General features: G+C 41.9%; 1 protein-coding gene across 8 annotated transcripts in view; it reads left to right on the top strand.

The window, feature by feature from the left end:
* Positions 1-21450, top strand: part of PTPRK (protein tyrosine phosphatase receptor type K) — a 281887-nt gene that overhangs the window by 68509 nt on the left and 191928 nt on the right. For all 8 annotated transcript variants that reach the window (XM_075267966.1, XM_075267965.1, XM_075267972.1 and 5 more), the window contains exon 3: positions 8272-8543. In XM_075267966.1, the coding sequence (XP_075124067.1) occupies positions 8272-8543 (272 nt within the window). The remainder of the gene's footprint in view (positions 1-8271; positions 8544-21450) is intronic.

Below are 21450 nucleotides of genomic sequence, written 5' to 3'. Positions count from 1 at the left end.
CCACCATGAATTGGTCCAAACTGGGGTGGTTAGAGGCTCCCTCCACCATTAATTGGTCCAAACTGGGCTGGTTAGAGGCTCCCTCCACCATTAATTGGTCCAAACTGGGCTGGTTAGAGGCTCCCTCCACCATTAATTGGTCCAAACTGGGCTGGTTAGAGGCTCCCTCCACCATGAATTTGCCCAAACTGGGCTGTTTAGAGGCTCCCTCCACCATGAATTTGCCCAAACTGGGCTGGTTAGAGGCTCCCTCCACCATGAATTGGTCCAAACGGGTTTTTAGAGGCTCCCTTCACCATGAATTGGTCCAAACTGGGGTGGTTAGAGGCTCCCTCCACCATTAATTGGTCCAAACTGGGCTGGTTAGAGGCTCCCTCCACCATTAATTGGTCCAAACTGGGCTGGTTAGAGGCTCCCTCCACCATGAATTGGTCCAAACTGGGGTTTTTAGAGGCTCCCTCCACCATGAATTGGTCCAAACTTGGCTGTTTAGAGGCTCCCTCCACCATTAATTGGTCCAAACTGGGCTGGTTAGAGGCTCCCTCCACCATGAATTGGTCCAAACTGGGTTTTTTAGAGGCTCCCTCCACCATGAATTTGCCCAAACTGGGCTGTTTAGAGGCTCCCTCCACCATGAATTGGTCCAAACTGGGTTTTTTAGAGGCTCCCTCCACCATGAATTGGTCCAAACTGGGCTGGTTAGAGGCTCCCTCCACCATGAATTGGTCCAAACTGGGGTGGTTAGAGGCTCCCTCCACCATTAATTGGTCCAAACTGGGCTGGTTAGAGGCTCCCTCCACCATGAATTGGTCCAAACTGGGTTTTTTAGAGGCTCCATCCACCATGAATTTGCCCAAACTGGGCTGTTTAGAGGCTCCCTCCACCATGAATTGGTCCAAACTGGGGTGGTTAGAGGCTCCCTCCACCATTAATTGGTCCAAACTGGGCTGGTTAGAGGCTCCCTCCACCATTAATTGGTCCAAACTGGGCTGGTTAGAGGCTCCCTCCACCATGAATTGGTCCAAACTGGGGTTTTTAGAGGCTTCCTCCACCATGAATTGGTCCAAACTTGGCTGTTTAGAGGCTCCCTCCACCATTAATTGGTCCAAACTGGGCTGGTTAGAGGCTCCCTCCACCATGAATTGGTCCAAACTGGGTTTTTTAGAGGCTCCCTCCACCATGAATTTGCCCAAACTGGGCTGTTTAGAGGCTCCCTCCACCATGAATTGGTCCAAACTGGGGTGGTTAGAGGCTCCCTCCACCATTAATTGGTCCAAACTGGGCTGGTTAGAGGCTCCCTCCACCATTAATTGGTCCAAACTGGGCTGGTTAGAGGCTCCCTCCACCATGAATTGGTCCAAACTGGGGTTTTTAGAGGCTCCCTCCACCATGAATTGGTCCAAACTTGGCTGTTTAGAGGCTCCCTCCACCATTAATTGGTCCAAACTGGGCTGGTTAGAGGCTCCCTCCACCATTAATTGGTCCAAACTGGGCTGGTTAGAGGCTCCCTCCACCATGAATTGGTCCAAACTGGGTTTTTTAGAGGCTCCCTCCACCATGAATTTGCCCAAACTGGGCTGTTTAGAGGCTCCCTCCACCATGAATTGGTCCAAACTGGGTTTTTTAGAGGCTCCCTCCACCATGAATTGGTCCAAACTGGGCTGGTTAGAGGCTCCCTCCACCATGAATTGGTCCAAACTGGGGTGGTTAGAGGCTCCCTCCACCATTAATTGGTCCAAACTGGGCTGGTTAGAGGCTCCCTCCACCATTAATTGGTCCAAACTGGGCTGGTTAGAGGCTCCCTCCACCATTAATTGGTCCAAACTGGGCTGGTTAGAGGCTCCCTCCACCATGAATTTGCCCAAACTGGGCTGTTTAGAGGCTCCCTCCACCATGAATTTGCCCAAACTGGGCTGGTTAGAGGCTCCCTCCACCATGAATTGGTCCAAACTGGGGTTTTTAGAGGCTCCCTCCACCATGAATTGGTCCAAACTTGGCTGTTTAGAGGCTCCCTCCACCATTAATTGGTCCAAACTGGGCTGGTTAGAGGCTCCCTCCACCATGAATTGGTCCAAACTGGGTTTTTTAGAGGCTCCCTCCACCATGAATTTGCCCAAACTGGGCTGTTTAGAGGCTCCCTCCACCATGAATTGGTCCAAACTGGGGTGGTTAGAGGCTCCCTCCACCATTAATTGGTCCAAACTGGGCTGGTTAGAGGCTCCCTCCACCATTAATTGGTCCAAACTGGGCTGGTTAGAGGCTCCCTCCACCATGAATTTGCCCAAACTGGGCTGGTTAGAGGCTCCCTCCACCATGAATTGGTCCAAACTGGGTTTTTTAGAGGCTCCCTCCACCATGAATTTGCCCAAACTGGGCTGGTTAGAGGCTCCCTCCACCATGAATTGGTCCAAACTGGGGTTTTTAGAGGCTCCCTCCACCATGAATTTGCCCAAACTGGGCTGTTTAGAGGCTCCCTCCACCATGAATTGGTCCAAACTGGGTTTTTTAGAGGCTCCCTCCACCATGAATTGGTCCAAACTGGGCTGGTTAGAGGCTCCCTCCACCATGAATTGGTCCAAACTGGGGTGGTTAGAGGCTCCCTCCACCATTAATTGGTCCAAACTGGGCTGGTTAGAGGCTCCCTCCACCATTAATTGGTCCAAACTGGGCTGGTTAGAGGCTCCCTCCACCATGAATTTGCCCAAACTGGGCTGTTTAGAGGCTCCCTCCACCATGAATTTGCCCAAACTGGGCTGGTTAGAGGCTCCCTCCACCATGAATTGGTCCAAACTGGGGTTTTTAGAGGCTCCCTCCACCATGAATTGGTCCAAACTTGGCTGTTTAGAGGCTCCCTCCACCATTAATTGGTCCAAACTGGGCTGGTTAGAGGCTCCCTCCACCATGAATTGGTCCAAACTGGGTTTTTTAGAGGCTCCCTCCACCATGAATTTGCCCAAACTGGGCTGTTTAGAGGCTCCCTCCACCATGAATTGGTCCAAACTGGGGTGGTTAGAGGCTCCCTCCACCATTAATTGGTCCAAACTGGGCTGGTTAGAGGCTCCCTCCACCATTAATTGGTCCAAACTGGGCTGGTTAGAGGCTCCCTCCACCATGAATTTGCCCAAACTGGGCTGGTTAGAGGCTCCCTCCACCATGAATTGGTCCAAACTGGGTTTTTTAGAGGCTCCCTCCACCATGAATTTGCCCAAACTGGGCTGGTTAGAGGCTCCCTCCACCATGAATTGGTCCAAACTGGGGTTTTTAGAGGCTCCCTCCACCATGAATTTGCCCAAACTCTGCTGGTTAGAGGCTCAATCCACCCTGATTTTCAAAACAAATGTTGGTGCCAACCTCAACTTACTACAAGGGCCAAATTCACTGCTGGTGACAAGCTCTCCTCACTGCAAGTGCCAAATACACATGTTTCAAGGTGTTTTCCTACTGTCAGAGAGGTGGTATTGAGTGTGTAAAGTGTGTAGTTGTTAGGCTGTGATGTTGGGGTAATAGAGGGTCTTTGGTGTGTTAGATGCCCCCAGACATGCTTCCCCTGCTGTCCCAGTGTCATTCCAGAGGTGTTGGCATCATTTCCTGGGGTGTCATAGTGGACTTGGTGACCCTCCAGACACGGATTTGGGTTTCCCCCTTAACGAGTATCTGTTCCCCATAGACTATAATGGGGTTCGAAACCCGTTCGAACACACGAACATTGAGCGGCTGTTCGAATCGAATTTCGAACCTCGAACATTTTAGTGTTCGCTCATCTCTAGTCTTTATCATACGTTTATCATAAAGTTGACTTTGTAAAGATTTTTTTTTTTTCTAGGAAATTGTAAACAGAAGCAACTGATAAGGTCTTTAATGATTAATGTGTATTGCAGCTTTAAAAACATTATAAGGCAAAACTGATACCTTGTTTAATTCCTAGTGATGATAGTAGTATGTACATGCAGATTCTTTTGAAATCCATAAGCCACTCGCCACCACCTCAGGTACCTGAGTTTTCATGAAAAGTTAAAATTGTTATAGGGTCTTGCTGGAGGTCTAATTCTATGATTCTATAAACCTTCATACATGATGTGCTATTAGTTTTTCTGCAGCTAATTATCAAATTATGGCTGAAACACATCTTGCATTTGTCTCGTAGGATTTGGGTAAAAACAATTAATCACAGTCTGCCTCTTTTCCATTGCTAGTGTTCTGCCAGGAGTAACAGTACAATAGCAAACAAATAGCTGAGAAGAACCCAAGTGACCAAAATATGGAAGATACAGGAACACTGGACTGTAAATACATGCAGGCTAGCATATAAAGCACAAGAAAAAAAAGTACTGTCAGGAAAGCTGCTTTTTGTACGTGAATAATATCCCATCTGCAACCACACAAGCAGACACCAGTACTTAGAAGACTTTTCTTACATTGTAAACTGTGAAATATCCAGAATCCTCAGTCTTTTGTATGCAACAACAGGTTGCAGACATGTCTTCTCCTCCCCTCTCCATTCTTTTTGTGAAGAGAGAAAAGGACCACCCTCTACACTCACTGTCGCCACATTTTTATCTCGCAGCACTTTTTTGCTGCACCCTGCTATGTAGGACCTTAGCCATATGTTTTTCTAGGCAATAAGAAGCCACATTTTTAATTAAAGAGCGTTACATTTTGGTCCAGAATCACATGTTCTATGACATGAGATGATGTAGTTTGAAAAGTTAGTGACCATTATGGCATTAGCCATTGTTCCTCCTCCATGTGGGCTGCATTACCCCTTTGAAATACTCTTTTAAGCATTTGACAGTATAACCACTTCATTGGTGTTGGTTTGCATCAGCCTTTTAAACAGTCAATCCCTTCATTACAGATTTTTTCAAAGCTTATATTTACTTCACAGCTGTTTTTCTGGTTCTACTCCAGCAACTGGTCACAGCAGACGTTTTCCATCCCCTGGTTGAACTTGATGGCCATATGTCTTTATACCATACTAACTATGTATGAATTCATGTTCTTATGGAAGCTAATTTTAGGCAGACTTTATGGGCAATAAAAAAAAATCATTTTTCAAAAAAGGCCGGTTAGTGCTATTAAGTTATAAATTGCAACCAAATACCTTTTAGCAATATTTTGAGTGATTTCTGAATTCCTGGCATCTGCATCATTTGTTTACATGGGTATCTTACTCTTCTCTTTTCCTACAACTAGCAAGATGCCTTGCACTTCATTCAGAGTTGACTCCCTTCCTCACTCCCCCTTGTCTTTGGGGTAGGACCTTCTAGGCATGGGACTTCACTTGTTCTGGCTGGCTGTCAGCACCTTAAAGTAGCCAGCACTCCAGTTCTATTGTACAGGTGTGGGCGGCCAGTAGGCATCAAGAGGAGGTGGTGCCGGCCCAAAAGTGACGTTCCATGCTGGAAGATCTGGACAGGAAAACAGCTAAGTTTGGGTATAGTATTGGTAATTTTCCGTTTCCCGATATGGAGAAAAGAAGCCTCACAGAAAAATCAGAAAATGTGTCTGTGGTGGTCACATGACTGCCCTGGCGATCAGAGGTAAATATAGGTTTTTGGTACAGTAAGTAATGTAGAAGGTAGGCAGGGGGTGGGGGTGGGGTTGTATCTTAGTTTAGAAAGATCAGTTTATCCTGGACAACCCCTTTGAGGGACAGACCGTGGCCTAAAAAAGTGAGGGCATAGGCTATATACATACCATGGCTTTTAAAAATGGATGAAACTGTCTAGTTTTATTGTCCATTTTCTTTCATGGATCCCTCAGCTCTCTGTTCAGAGATTCATGAAATCGACCGAAAAATCATCCTTTTATCTTTTTTTTTTTTTTTTTTTTTTTTTATGGCATTGTTTTTCACTCTCGTGTGCATGTAACAGTAGAGATTGTGGTAAGCAGCCTTTGAATCTGGGCTGAAGCCAAAATAAGGGTAACTGACTCAGACTTCAAAATAAAATAATAGATACATAGGCCATTTAAAAGTATCTACAGTATTGGCCAAAAGTTTTGGCACCCCTGCAATTCTGTCAGGTAATACTCATTTTCTTCCAGAAAATGATTGCAATCACAAATTCTTTGGTATTATTATCTTCATTTAATTTGTTTTCAATGGAAAAGCACAAAAAGAATGGTCAAAAAGCCAAATTGGATAGAATTCCACAGCAAACATAAAAAAGAGGATGGACAAAAGTATTGGCACTGTTTGAAAAATCATGTGATGCTTCTCTGATTTGTGTAATTAACAGCACCTGTTACTTACCTGAAGCACCTAACAGGTGGTGGCAATAACTAAATCACACTTGCAGCCAGTTGAAATGGATTAAAGTTGACTCAACCTCTGTCTTGTGTCTTTGTGTGTACCACATTGAGCATGGAGAAAAGAAAGAAGACCAAAGAACTGTCTGAGGACTTGAGAAGCAAAACTGTGAGTCAGTATGAGCAATCTCAAGGCTACAAGTCCATCTCCAAAGACCTGAATGTTCCTGTGTCTACCGTGCGCAGTGTCATCAAGAAGTTTAAAGCCCATGGCACTGTGGCTAACCTCCCTAGATGTGGACGGAAAATAAAAATTGACGAGAGATTTCAACGCAAGATTGTGCAGATGGTGGATAAAGAACCTCGACTAACATCTAAACAAGTTCAAGCTGTCCTGCAGTCCGAGGGTACAACAGTGTCAACCCGTACTATCCATCAGCGTCTGAATGAAAAGGGATTGTATGGTAGGATACCCAGGAAGACCCCACTTCTTACCCAGAGACCTAAAAAAGCCAGGCTGGAGTTTGCCAAAACCTACCTGAGAAAGCCAAAAACGTTTTGGAAGAATGTGTTCTTGGAAGAAAAGAACACGGTCCCTACAGTCAAACATGGCGGAGGTTCCCTGATGTTTTGGGGTTGCTTTGCTGCCTCTGGCACTGGACTGCTTGACCGTGTGCATGGCATTATGAAGTCTGAAGACTACCAACAAATTTTGCAGCATAATGTAGGGCCCAGTGTGAGAAAGCTGGGTCTCCCTCAGAGGTCATGGGTCTTCCAGCAGGACAATGACCCAAAACACACTTCAAAAAGCACTAGAAAATGGTTTGAGAGAAAGCACTGGAGACTCTAAAGTGGCCAGCAATGAGTCCAGACCTGAATCCCATAGAACACCTGTAGAGAGATCTCAAAATGGCAGTTTGGAGAAGGCACCCTTCACATCTCAGGGACCTGGAGCAGTTTGCCAAAGAAGAATGGTCTAAAATTCCAGCAGAGCATTGTAAGAAACTCACTGATGGTTACCAGAAGCGGTTGTTCGCAGTTATTTTGTCTAATGGTTGTGCTACCAAGTATTAGGCTGAGGGTGCCAATACTTTTGTCCGGCCCATTTTTGGAGTTTTGTGTAAAATGATTTGACTTTTTTTTTCCCCAATTCTCTCTTGTTTTTTTATTGCAAGCAAAAAAAATGAAGATATTAGAGTTTGTGCTTGCAATCATCTGGAAGAACAAGAGTATTATCTGACAGAATTGCAGGGGTGCCAATACTTTTGGCCAACGCTGTATTTTAGAACCTCTTTTACACTATCAGTATTTTGTATCAGAATTTGTAAGCTAAATCCAGCCATAGCTTGGAATTAAACATGGAATTACAAATCTTTCCAATGTAGTTTTTCTCTGCAGTTTCAACTTGCTTGCAAGTATATATAACCAAACACTGATGTGACCACTGACTCTGATAATGCTTAAGATAATTATTATGCTGGACTGATTTTGACGCCTGATTATTTTGATTTCTGGTATTGGTAATAAGACTTCTTACAAGTTGTTTTGTGAGTGTAATGTTTACATATGACACTGTAAATCTGTAGTATGTATTGTACACTTGTGTATGTGTAAAAAGAAACACTGTGTTAAAAGGAATTTGCCCTAAGACATGATTCCTCGCATATGAACAATTCATCATTATCTACAGATATCTGCTTTTTCTGTACAAAAGAAGCTTTTATTAAGTGTTTTCTATGTTTTTCTAGTTTATACTTACAGCGGTCATTCAATTCTAGTGGGTTGCCAATTTGCTTTGTCAGATGCTGGCAGTGTTAGCAGAACTCTGCTCTCTATGTAGCTATAACATTTATAGTAAAATTGCATATTTTTCCTTTCATTCTGCTGCTTTATAATACCTTTTAAGCATGTTCAGCATAATTTTATGTGATGGATGTGTCCTCAAGACAGGTAGGATGAAAATTCCCTGTTGCAGAAAAAGTGAAGTTTTTGACATTGATATTTCTCTTACTTTCTTTTAAGGTTCCTACATGATTGTGGACTCCTCCAAACATGACCCTGGAGAGAAGGCACGTCTGCAGCTTCCTAACATGAAGGAAAACGACACTCATTGCATTGATTTTAACTATCTTCTCTTCACCCAAAAACGAGATAATCCAGGGACCTTGAACATTTTTGTGCGGGTGAACAAAGGACCTCTGGCTAACCCCATCTGGAATGTAACTGGCGCTACTGGAAAAGACTGGCTGAGGGCTGAATTGGCGGTTAGCACTTTTTGGCCAAATGAGTACCAGGTAAAGCCATGCTAATCTGATCGAGATAACACTATTGGGAATAAAACCCATTATTTATAATGCTATGATTATCTTTCCATTTTCGGATTAAACAGGCTTTGTAAACGGATTGTTCTCCATATAATGATCCTACAAAGACAGATTTATTCTCTTAAGTTTCTGGTTGAATGTGAAATTTTAGAAACAAATTGAGATGTGGAGTTGGCTGTAAAATAGTCCTCATGTGAAAAACAACTTTGTGTACTTAATCCATGTTGGATGCATGGAGCATAAGCTAAAGAGATGCATTATGTGTTCAGGTGATAAATTTTCAAGTAAAAGGTTAGTAGTTTTTGCCAGATTGCACAGATACCTTTCCCAAATAAAAAATATTATTTGGACAAACATTTTTAAGGGAACCTTTCAACTCACGTTGCACTTATCAAGCAACTGCAGAGCTGGGAAACGGCTATTACTACAGCCGAAGCTCCTCTAGAGAAGGCGGGGCAATTTATTACCATTCCCTGCCTCTCCGACTGTTGTATACACAGCGCTCAACGAGTGCCGTATACACAGCTATGGGAGCCGCTATGATGCGACTTCCCTCTACCCGGGAGGTCACGTGATCTGGCAGGGATTAGAGACTTTTAGATCTGCTGGGTCCTATAAGAGATCAGCTCTACAGTTATGGGCAGGAGGCTGTAGTCCTCCTGTTCCTGGGGCTGTATGTATCATCTCCAGTTACAGGGGAAATTGGCAACCTCAACAAAAATTTACTGTTTAAAATTCCACCAAAGGTCTATTATGACCTTATGTGGGGACACAATGTTAAATGCACCAATAGCATGCCCACATCACTGGTTCTAACCCCACCCCTGGTGACACAATATAAGATAAAAATTACCATTACATAGAGGGAAAACTATATTAAAGATTTGTAAATGGTTAAACTGGCCTTTATTTGATCCTGACAGTTGTCATTCAACTCTGTTCATTACATTTCCATTGTGTGAAAACATTGGGGCAGGTGATTTATTGTTCCAGTCTGATAGTGAAAAAGTGTAAACTAGACCACCTGGATTACTACTATATTAGACAGCTGGGGAGTATTCTGTGTTTGCTCTCACTATCAAATATAATCTCCATTAAAGTAGCACACCAACAAAAAAGGTAAAATATGTATGTTTTAGTGAAGGTAAGCAAACGGATGTGGTTACTGCACTGCTTCCATTACTTTACTAGGAGTGCTGCTGTCTCTGGATAGGTCATCAGTATGAACCATTGATTTAGATGGAAAACCCCTTTAATTGTGGACAGGAAGTCGGTTTCTCTATTCATTCCAATGAGAACGTGAAGGTGAGCCTCATAGGAATGAGTGGAAAAGCTGACTCTGTCCACACACAAGCTGCTGATGAGACTGACTGCTGGTCACAAGAAACAATTATTGATGGAGTGTGAGAAAGATTAGACAACTCACAAGTACTGCCACCAAATTTAATTTTTTTTGTGGGGGTGCAAACCAAAGTGCATTTTGTTTTAACCCTTTCCAGACATCCACTGCAATAACACGGTGGATGTCAGGTATTTAAGTATTGCGGCCGCTGAGAAGATGAGCCGCCACCACAGACGCCTGGTTCTTGCTATACTATACTGTGGAGAACTATGGGCAGTGCTGGCACTGATCATGAGCGTTATTTCCCCCAGAATCTTGGTCAAAAGTAACAGAGGTGCCATTTTCCAGACACCACGTAGGAGCTGCTGTTTTGAGGTGGACCCATTGTTGTGACATCCGGGGTTCAAGACTGAAAACACTTGGTCTATCAAAAACTTTTCAAAATATTATTCCTGTGTGTAGCAGGGGGAAAAAAAATCAATGGCCTTTGTTTTACCTCTCATAAAAATTTCATTAAAAAGTTATCAAAGCAATATCTTCCCCAAAATGTGGATAATTAAAAAGTACACATGGCAAAAAAAAAAGACACCTTATGCATCCCTATATATATTATTATATTGATTATGGTGACTCAACATAAAATAAATTATTTGTTGCAAAGTTGTGAATTTTTTTGAGGGGTTACAACATGGCCATGAAAATCATACCCCCAATAAAGTACAGGCAATATGTACGGTAATTTATTATTTTTTTTCTTTTAATGTAGATTGTGAGCCCCATATACAGTATATACCTAATGTGGATAGCAACTTTAGTCTGGTCTATTCCAATCCTTTGTACTTTTGCGTGTAAGATACTTCTGTACTAATAGGATTACTATTCACTTGGTGAGATGTTGCTTGTAAACCTAAAGGATGGAGATACTTTTGAAAGTAAAAGAGCAATATAGCCGACAACATCAGAGATTACACATTTGACATTGCTATATGCAGGGGAATTAGATGATCCATTTTTGGGGTAGATATTATTTGTTAAACATATGGTCTTAAAATATTGCATGGGGAGAGGAGGAAAAAAATTGTATTTTGCTTTTCTTTCTCCTATCATTCTGGGCTAAAGTAAATTCTGGGAAGAAACCTGGGTATGAACCAGTCAGGCTGATCCTGCATATACTGAAATTGGTGTCAGTCAGCCATTTATACACACATATTTCTCAGCTTCATCTGTTATGACCTCCCTGTTTTCTGTCAGATAGGCTGCATTGATTATATTTGACTTTTTTTTTTTTTAATGTATCCCCACACAGATCAGTGTTCTGGCAGATGAGGGTGATGTATATCATATAAATAAGGGTGTGTTCGCACTACTGCTATTTAAAGGAATTACTCAACCCAGACTGCGACCAAATAAAGAATAATTCTTCCTATCATCTCCTGATCTTCATGTTCTTTTTATATCATAATTATAGAGCCAGAAAAATAAATTAAAATAGGTCTGTATTTTCTGTAGCAGCAGCCGTCATGTTCTCACCCCCTTCCTTCTAATGCTAGTGCGTTTGAGTCAGAAAGCTTGGGAAGTGGGGTTGGGTTTATACTTTACACTATTACCTATATAGTGAGTGTGACTGTTTTGTGGGGAGGATTCCCCCAAGTAACGACCAGTAACATCAGCAGCAGTATCGTATACACAATGACTCCAACACTGACCAGCTGTACCTCACGAAATACAATCCAGTACAGCTCCAGTAGGACATCCACACAACTTTCTCAAACTGTTGAATGGCACATACTGTATGTGTAGTTATGCTTTCATAATTCCCTTCTTTCCTTTGCCCCTGCAATATGTAGCATTTTTACCTTTCAGGATCTTTAGAAAGCTAAAAACAACCAATGGACATTTATTCTGGCTACTCTGCAGACCTCAGCATTGCCTTGATGTTATATGTAAATATTCCAAAATTTATGGTACAGCAATCCAGACTTGCTTTAGTATACTAGGTAATGCTGTAATAGGGACTGCTGACTTTTCACAGTGACATGAGATGGGCATGACATATTGGGCACTGAAATGGCCTAGCTGGGAAATGTCAATTTTAATTTTGCACCATCTGCTGCATATTTCTTTTTGGAAAGCATCTTTGGGGTCAAAATGATCTGTATACCCTTTGAAGGGAAAAGTTCCCAAAATTAAGTCTCTTATTGGTGGTCTCCACTGCAGTAGCACCTTATGGGCAAATGTGTCCTGGCACCTGAAAATCATTCTGCCCTCCAAAAAGCCTAAAGGCGCTCTCTACAATATGTCCCCTGTCGTGTGCCAAAACAGCAGTTTTCCTCCACATGTGGGGTATTGCTGCTTTTAAAAGAAATCATGTACCATTCTGTGGGGTGCTTTGTCTCCTTTTAACCTCTTGTGAAAATTAGAAAATTGGGCCTAATACATCCTATTGGTAGTAAATTCGGTGAACAGCTGCAAGTTCAAAATGCTCATTATACACCTCGATAAATTCCTAGAGGGGGATATATATATATATATATATATATATATATATATATATATATATATATATATATATATATATGTATGTGTGTGTATGTTATATCTGTCCTCTTTACAATTCTAATCTCAATAGTCAATGGCTCACTTCCAATCTAAGTGCTCAGTATGAATAGCACGGGCACATTTTGGTATCAGCAGAAGCTCTAATGAATTCCTTAAGTAGTTTGGAAAACAATTGTTAAGCACAGTCTTCCTTGCGTTGAAAGCAATGCCAAAAGCTGCTGCTTTCTGGCATATTGTTATATGCCGTCCATGATGGGCACAGAAGGTGATGAGATTGCCAATGTGCTTTTGGCTGTAAGTCCAAATATTAATAATCACACAGGAAGAATTAGGTGTTGGCAAGTAGCCTTCCTTTTTGTTTCCTGCTGTCAGATGGCCTTTTTCCTTTTGTAGTCTTTTCCCTCTAGTATATGTTTGAATAGCCAAATATGAAACACATTCAGCAACTATTGCTTTTTAGAATTCATCATTTTGGATGCCTTATTTTATACTTTTTGCCATATTGATACATAACTGTTAGTAAGATATGCACATTGTGCAGCAGCTCCCATATAGCCTCACCATAGATTGAAAATGTAACTAAACTTCTTAACAACTTCTGATTTTCTGGCAGCATCGGTGATGTTAATTTTGCTAAGTATTTTATTAACAAATTATTGGCTTCTTTTTTTGCTTTTCTATTGAAATATCTACCCTTCTTCTCACTGTGTACCATTGCAGGCTTGTGTATGGCGAAGAGAAAATGAAGGTAGGAGAGGGTCATTTCAAACAGGCTGAGTGCACATGGGATTTTTTGGTCTGGAAACTGAGGTGGAGGCCGCCTCAGTATCCAGACCAAAAACCAGGTAGCTGCGACTGGATGCCGATGCAGTGCAGCCGGAACAATGGGAGCCGTCTTTTTGGTCAGAATGTTGAGGCAAATTTGGCCTCAAAATCCTGACCAAAAAAACTCTTTGTAACCTCAGCCTTATAATTCAGAAACCTGATTCTAGCGTCCTATGAAAGAGGAAATTCTTATCTTTGCAGTTCTCTCTGTATTAGTTCCAGACATATCACTTTCTAAAAACACAGGCAGGATTGAATATGTATATGCAGCTGCTCCCAGTCCTGACCATATTTTCAACCAGTGATATATCTGGAAATCTTAGTGTCATATGAAGAATGGGAATCTCCTCTTTAATATGACGCCAGAATCATGGCTCTACATTTTTTAATGCCTGTGATATAACTGTATGAAGTGACCATCCCCCACCATTATTTTCTCTTCAAAACACCTCATTCACAAAAGTACACTTTTCATGCCAAAATCTACACCTGAGGGTAATCTGTTTTTTATGGATCCCTCGATCTCTGACTTGTCTGGTGAGTTCCCTGGTCTTCATGATGCTGTTTGTTTCCTAGTGTTCTCGAACAAACTATGGAGGCCTTCACAGAACAGGTGTATTTATACTGAGACTAAATTACACATAGCTAGACTTGTGCATAGCTTGTGTGCACTGGTTGTGCAAGGCACTGTATACTGTAAATGTAGGATTCCACAAAAGGGAGCCACAATTTGTTTATTACAAAATTTAGAAGTTACACAAATGCTGCCAGAAAATCAAAAGTTGCTTGCAAGTTTAGCTACGTTTTAACTTATTTAAGAGACTGCTCCTGTTTACACCTGTACTGTGTCAGTTATGCGGTGTTCACACTTGTACCTCTGTCTGCCCTTTGGATTTCCGTCCTAAATCCTGGAAGAACTGCATTCGGGATGGCTTTTAAAAACCCATTCATTTGAATGGGTTTTTAAAGCAAACAACCGAAGTCCATATGCAGCCTCTCCACAGTGAAAGTGCTCTTTTTTTCTTTTCTTTTTTTTTTTTTTTGCACGGAAACGAAGTCTGACATGCAGTACTTTGGAACAACAAAATCAATTTCACTGTGGAGAGGCTGCATATGGACACCGGTGGCTTGCTTTAAAAACCCATTGATGCTAGGTTCACACCTGCGTTCAGCTGTCCGTTCTGTGGTTTCCGTCTTCTGCATGCTAGAAGACGGAAACCACAGACCTGGTCCGGCCGTGAGCGGCGGTGAGCGTTTATAATCCGGACACAGAGTACTGCATGTCCGGATTATAAAACCCGGTTTCGCGGCGGAGAGCATAAAACGCTCACCGACGCTCACGGCCGGACATCTTTCTCACCCATTCAAATGAATGGGTGAGAGAGACTCCTGCAGGTTTCCGTCTCCTGCTCTGTTTTATGCAGGAATCGGAAACCTGAAGTACGGAGTGCCGGGCGCATATGTGAACGAGCCCTTAGATCAGACCTGGGCAATGTGCGGCCCGCGGGCCACATCCGGCCCTCTGACTGCTTCTATGCGGCCCGCATAGCTATTGTAAGATTCTTCAAGGACCTGTGATGATGTCACCAGGCTGCTGGCAATGGGGGCTGCTGAATGATAGAGAGAGGACCTGTGATGATGTCATCACAGCCTATCACCAGGATAGGCTATGACTCGTTAGTGGGCGGAGCCACATGGGACTGTGTGCTGTATGTAAGCTGCCGGCAATGGAGGCTGCTGTACAGAGAAGAGACAGCATGTGTGAGCAAGAGGGGGGAACTAGGGGCAGATGTAGGGGGGGCAGTTAAACTTAATGCACATGGGGGGTGACATTAAACTGGGGCAGCTGAAGAAGGATATAAAACCATGGGGGGTAGCTGGAGGGGACATGTCTGCCTCTAGTTGCCCCCAGTTTAATGTCCCCTCTAGTTTCTGCTAGTTTACACTGGGGCACCAGGAGAGAGACTTAATACTGTGGGACATTTGGAGGGAAACGTTATAATGTGGGGGTGTATAATGTACGGGTGACTGTAGGAGGATTTTACTTTGTGGGGCACATGGAAAAATGATTGAGAATGGGCGGAGTCAGCGGAGAAGTGGGTGGAGCTAAATGTGCCACGACACACATGGCCCTCTAGAACCGTTACAATTTCTCATGTGGCCCCATGGGAAAATTAATTGCCCACCCCTGCCTTAGATGAATGGGCTTTAAAACTAACCGCCGACAAGCTGTCCCCTATGCAGTTTTTCCTGGGGATTAGGACAGAAACCCAAAGAGCGGACAAGGGTGCAAGTGTGTACTCCCCCTTACTCTGCAGTGTTTCACACTTGATAAGTGTCAGTGGAATGTTGGAAAGTTTCATTCACCTCCATAAATGGAAAACAGTGTTCTGAATTGTCAGGATAAAAGAGCATAATCTACAGAGATTTTCCAGGTTTTAGGACCTAAACAGAAGACTTGAAATCTCAATTTCAGTAATAATAGAGGGTAATGGTAATCTAGTTTAATAACTTTTATCATGTTATTAATTTGACGAAATGAACTTTTGTCAACACAATAACAGAAAGCAAGTGACCAGACAGACATGTTTTATGTGTGAAGTAGTTCATAGAAGCGGAGAGTGTTGTGATTTAAATTGATGTTAGGTTTGTTAACGGTAGAAAAAGAACAAAAATAGTTGTAACTGCTTAAAGGCTCAACATATTTTTTGTGTGTTTACACTTTTTGCAGGGCCAATTGTACTTCATAAAGGCACCATTTAGTATTTGGTAAAATGTACTGAGAAACTAGGGAATGTAACCACCCAAATGCCATAGTCACATCTTTAAACCCCCCAAATCTGCTGTAATAGTATGGCACGTGTCACTAAGAGGTTAGAGTTCTAAATTAAAGTTTTCCAAGATCAGAATATTTATTGCCAATATTGTATATTTATGGCACTTAGTTTACAACCTGCTGCTATGGGGCTGTGCTGCAGTACCATCGCTCACCACTGTCACTCGCTCACGATGAGTGAGCAGTGCGGTGAAAGCTGCACTACCTCGGGATAGGCCAACAATAGTAGAAAGTGGCTAACTACTTTAATACAAACCCTTTTATATTTCTTCACCAAAATTTACTGAAAAAGTGCCATGCCATCTTGCTATTTTATCTTCTTACATGTGGAAACCAAAGTGCAACTTGTCTTTTTCCTGTGGGTTGCTTTGGTATTCACATTATAGTTTATTTTTCTTATTTAGGGGACTCTCGGACTATTTGTCTCATCGCTTTATTTGCGATCTGGTTAACTTTCCTCCAGCTATGATATTAATGAAGTGATTAAGGTTTGTGATGTGGAACCATAGGCAGCACTTTACCTAAAATGCTTGGTTGCATTAAGCAGTCATAACATTTTGATTAAGAAAATATGAATCACTTTATTGGCCACTTGGTGCGCAAAATATTCATGGACTCTGCAAAATTGCTTTTAAATATCTTGGAATAAACTAGAGTAGAGATAAAATTCTTCACTGAAAGGTCAGCGTTAACAACAGTATCATTCTGTAAGTAACAAAGTCTGTTCAGATGGTTTAATAATCAATGATAAGTATGGGCTTCTGCCACTCTGTATTTATGTTGATTAGATCAAATAGGATTTGCTATCTGAAAATGTAGTTTAAGGATGTCTGTCCTAGCAAGGAAATTGCCTTGTATAGAACACGGTAAACAATCAGTAAGCCACTGTGTATCCCACAGCCTAAAACTAAATGACAGAAGTATCTTGCCTACTTTGTGTATCTGTTTGCAGCATTTTCTCCATGTTCCTGCCATAGATTTGCACCTATAAGGAAGGGCTTTGAGAGGTGGCGCCTAATTAATCATGAGGCGCTCCTTACATTGGTTCAGGGGACATGGCATAAAGACTGGCATAATACATTGGTCTTGAAGAATCCTTCCCATAGTCTTGTAGAAATCTTGCAGAGGATATAGCAATTAATCCCCTGCTGATCATTACCACAGGCCTGGAGACTCACTGAGGGGCTTGGGGGTTGGCTAAGGGCTTAAAAAGGGGTTTTCCAAGCTAAAATTATTAATGACCTGTCCTAAGGATAGGTCCTCAATACCCTATTAGTAGGTTCTTACACCCGACAATAAATACAGATTAGCTGTTCTCAGCAGCTGATACGCAGAGAATAGCGCAGGAAACTTCCTGCTCCATTCTCTGTTGTTTCAGCTGCTGAGAAAAAGTAATCAATGAAGGTAGTGGATTGTCTTTATGATAGATCATCAATATTTGTAGCTTGGAAAACCCATTTATCCCTTAGGTGCACTAGGACGTACGGTTATGACCAGGTGCGTGTGAAAAAACACGGCAGCTGTTCTGAAACAGAGTTGCTGCACTAGCTGCTGGGTCTGCGCTGTTTTATACAGCAGGGACCCGATAGAATTCCCTGTGATCAGAGATGACTGGCTATGGAATCTGAGTGGTTACTTTCACTTTCTATTGTATTGTCTGTAATGGGACAGAAATTTGCCATAGACTGCAATACAGTAGTGTATACTGTATATGCAATACAGCAGTATTGTATAGTATGACGCAAGTGATCTAAAGATGACATGTTCAAGTTATATAGAAGAAAACTGTTTACTGCAATATTGCTGTCAGTGCTTCACATTTATAAGCTCCTTTACTGTGAAATAAAGTCACATCCAGGGTGCTGCCTGCAGATTGATGTCATAAGAAGGGTTCAGGCAGGTTACTCATGTTAGCTTGGTGGAGACTGCCAAGCTGCCAAGATTGATGTGCAGAGAGAGTCATTTCTCTTGCCTTGTGTCACAGCCAAACTTTTTGTTGTTGTTGTGTTTTCTCATATGACAGACATTTAATCTGTAATGATGTGTTTGACAGCTACTACCTAAAAAGCTTATTGTTACTTTCCATCATATAGTTTCTGTTTTTAGTCTAATTTTATTTTATTGTAGTGTAGTTTTGACTCTGGCCACAATAGACAAACTGCCTGTTTTCAGTCATTATGGGTAACTAGCCCAGTTTTCACCAGGATGGGTGTATATCATAATCGCCTTATTAGTGGAGAGTGGGATTACAGTGATGGATGACTGTGTAAGGTGGTAGAAGCTAACCCCTTCTAAATGTATGGCATTAGGAGAGGAGGCTTACAGTGGGCTAAGTGGACTTTGTATATTGTTTGTGTGCAGTTTATGTACATATGTTGTGTAGGTACAACGCAACTGTCAGCTATTGTGCCATCTATACTATAGATTTCTGTGTTTCTTTAAACTGTGCTGCACTAGTTTTTCTGTGCTAATGTTACGTTAAGTATTTTATTGCTAAGTTGATCGATTGCGCCAATTGACTGCCTAAGGGGCCGTGTCCTTTTTGAGCCACCCAGTACAGCCTTCACATATGACTTGATGCCATTTACCATATTTTTCGGACTATAAGACACACTTTTTTTCCCCAAAATTTGGGGGGAAAAGAAGGGTGCGTCTTATAGTCTGAATGTAGCGCCTGGCACCCGCCGTAATAGAGAGGCGAATGCCGGCAAGGGATAGACGCCGGGGCCTGAGACATCGCTGCGTTCCTCTGCCCTGCATGAAGCCAGCAGCGGCAGGGGCGGTGCTATTCCGCTCCTCCGTCTCCCCGCTGCTGGCTTCATGCAGGGCAGAGGAGCGCAGCGATGTCTCAGGCCCCGGCGTCTATCCCGTGCCGGCATCCGCCTCTCTAGTACAGCGGATGCCGGGTCAGTATCGGTGGCCTCTTCTTCCCTGTGGCCGGCCCCGTACCTGTAAAGTTGCAGGCCGGCTCCTGCGCAGCGATATCGCAGGAGCCGACCTGTTCGGGTGACAGCCGGGAGCCTAATGAGGCTCCCAGGCCTGTCACTGCTATATTAGTATTGCGGCTGGTCTCTATGACCAGCCGTAATACTAATAGACAGAATGTTCCATAGACGGCAATACAGTTGTATTGCCGTCTATGGGACTTGCAATCAAGCGACCGCAGGTTCAAGCCCCCGGGGGGGGGGGATAAAATAGTAAAAAAAAAAAAAAAAAAAAAAGCTTTAAAAATATAAAATAAATAAAAGTTCTAAATCACCTCCTGTCCCTAGAATATATATATATAAAAGTAGAAAATCATATGTCATAAACCACCGGGTTTTTTTTTCAATACAAGGTGATCTAAGCAATAGATATTCCCCAAAATGGTATAACTAAAGTATTTCTGGCCCTGCAAAAAAAAAAAAAAACACTCTATGCGTCCCCGTACAGCTGCAGGGTCACCTGTCAATGTGGCCTTGCAGCTGTTGCAAAACTACAACTCCCATATATGAAATATTTTACCATTTTTTGCTTCAAAATTTTTTTTCCCTATTTTCCTCCTCTAAAAAAGGTGCGTCTTATAGTCCGAAAAATACGGTGATCATGCCAGGCGGAAAAGTCTGTTAAAGAAGGGTGTTCTGTGCCTTTTGGGTCTTCTGTCCAGAGTTCTTTTTTTCTACGACCCTTGCGGCCACTCTTCGGTGCAGAGTGTTTGTGTCAGTATGGCCTTATCCAAAGGTTAGCAAATCTTAGCATATGTGTACAAATGGATCCTGTATGATTTGAGCATGACACGTGTGAACAAGGAGGCTGCACTTTGTTACCACAGGGCTTTCTTCTCTCATCACATTAGACTTTTGAGCAAATCATTAGCCGGACGCCAATCACAACTATGGGCATTTTTTCCTACTTTTAACCATCTGTAGGAATGCTTCCTAAATAGAAGTTAATTAAGCCAGAGGTGGCTTCCCGCTTTATAACAGTGTATAGAGATGCTGTTCCCAACTTTGGACAGCAGCCCACCCAAATAAAAATAAAAAGGTACTGTTGCCCAGAAAATAAGTTTTAAAAATAGTTTTGTAAATGCTTTGTAAAAAAAAATTAGAAAATTGTGAAGGGGTAAATTCATGACTGGCATTCAGATACCTAACTTGGTAATCCTATGCTCCAGTACAAAAGACAGACTCCCAGACTATCATATGGCATATATACTAATGGAGTATCTTTGTGTTGCACCTTTGGGTCCCATCACGCACCAGGACATGGGTGACCCATATCTGCATTTCCTATAGCTGCAACCATGGGACTATTGAAATGTTGTCAGGTGGGTATGGGTCTGGCTGCTGTCATCTTGCAAGTTGCCAAAATTCTGTGACAACACAGCTAGCAAATCTGTATCCAAGTTATCAGAATAAAGTAGTATACCGTTTTCTTATTGAAGAAATTTCCAAATGGCAGGATTTTGGACTTGACTATACCTTTATCCATTCATATTCCCTAGTCATTCCAATATAGCTAAACAAGATTGATTTATATTAAGTGAATGCGGTGTGTGTGTTTATTTTTTTTTTCCTACAAAAACAAATAAATAAATATCCAAAGATTTTGTGGTGATATTACAAGCAAACTACTGAAAAAGGGAACTGTATATATAATTTAAAAAATATATATATTCCTGCACAATGTGTTAACAGTTGCTACTTTAACAGAAAACTGTATGACATAGCTGCACACAAAGAAGTTACGTTCATGAGATTGTTGTACAAATCAAATAAAAAAGGGGCATGTATAGATGTCACCAGTCTGATCTCCAGACGACAAACTTAATCTTCTCAATATTACTACAGCCTACATGCTTTGTGCTAGCTTTATAGAAAACATGGGTTATAGGATTATCTGGAAAGCTGGCCCTTATTCAAGAACTTTTTTATTGCTAGGTGTTTCCTCTATTAGTGAAAGTTTATAATATTTAGGTTTTGGGATACTAATAATATAAAAAACCCATACATATATATATATATATATATATATATATATATATATATATATATATATATATATATATATATATATATATAGCTTGAATGCATTGGAGCCTCTGCTTTTTGCATCTTGGCTTACTTTAGTGTGAGAGAGGTCATAAAGGGGGGAACATAGAAACCATGATGTTTAGTACTTGTTCTTTACAAGTAGGTTAGCTGGCCTCCTATAAAACTGCCTGGCTCTAATCTATTAATAGCATGCCTTTCTTCCATATAAATGTTACCTGTACTATTGTGTTAAAGTAGTACTATTGGTGTTAATGCAGAGTTGGAGGGTTGCTTAGATCCAAG

Source organism: Leptodactylus fuscus, chromosome 3 (genome assembly GCF_031893055.1).
Source record: "Leptodactylus fuscus isolate aLepFus1 chromosome 3, aLepFus1.hap2, whole genome shotgun sequence".
NCBI classification, from domain to species: Eukaryota; Metazoa; Chordata; class Amphibia; order Anura; family Leptodactylidae; genus Leptodactylus; species Leptodactylus fuscus.
The sequence above is the reverse complement of the archived record's forward strand: the minus strand, read 5'-3'. Positions and strand labels throughout refer to the sequence as shown.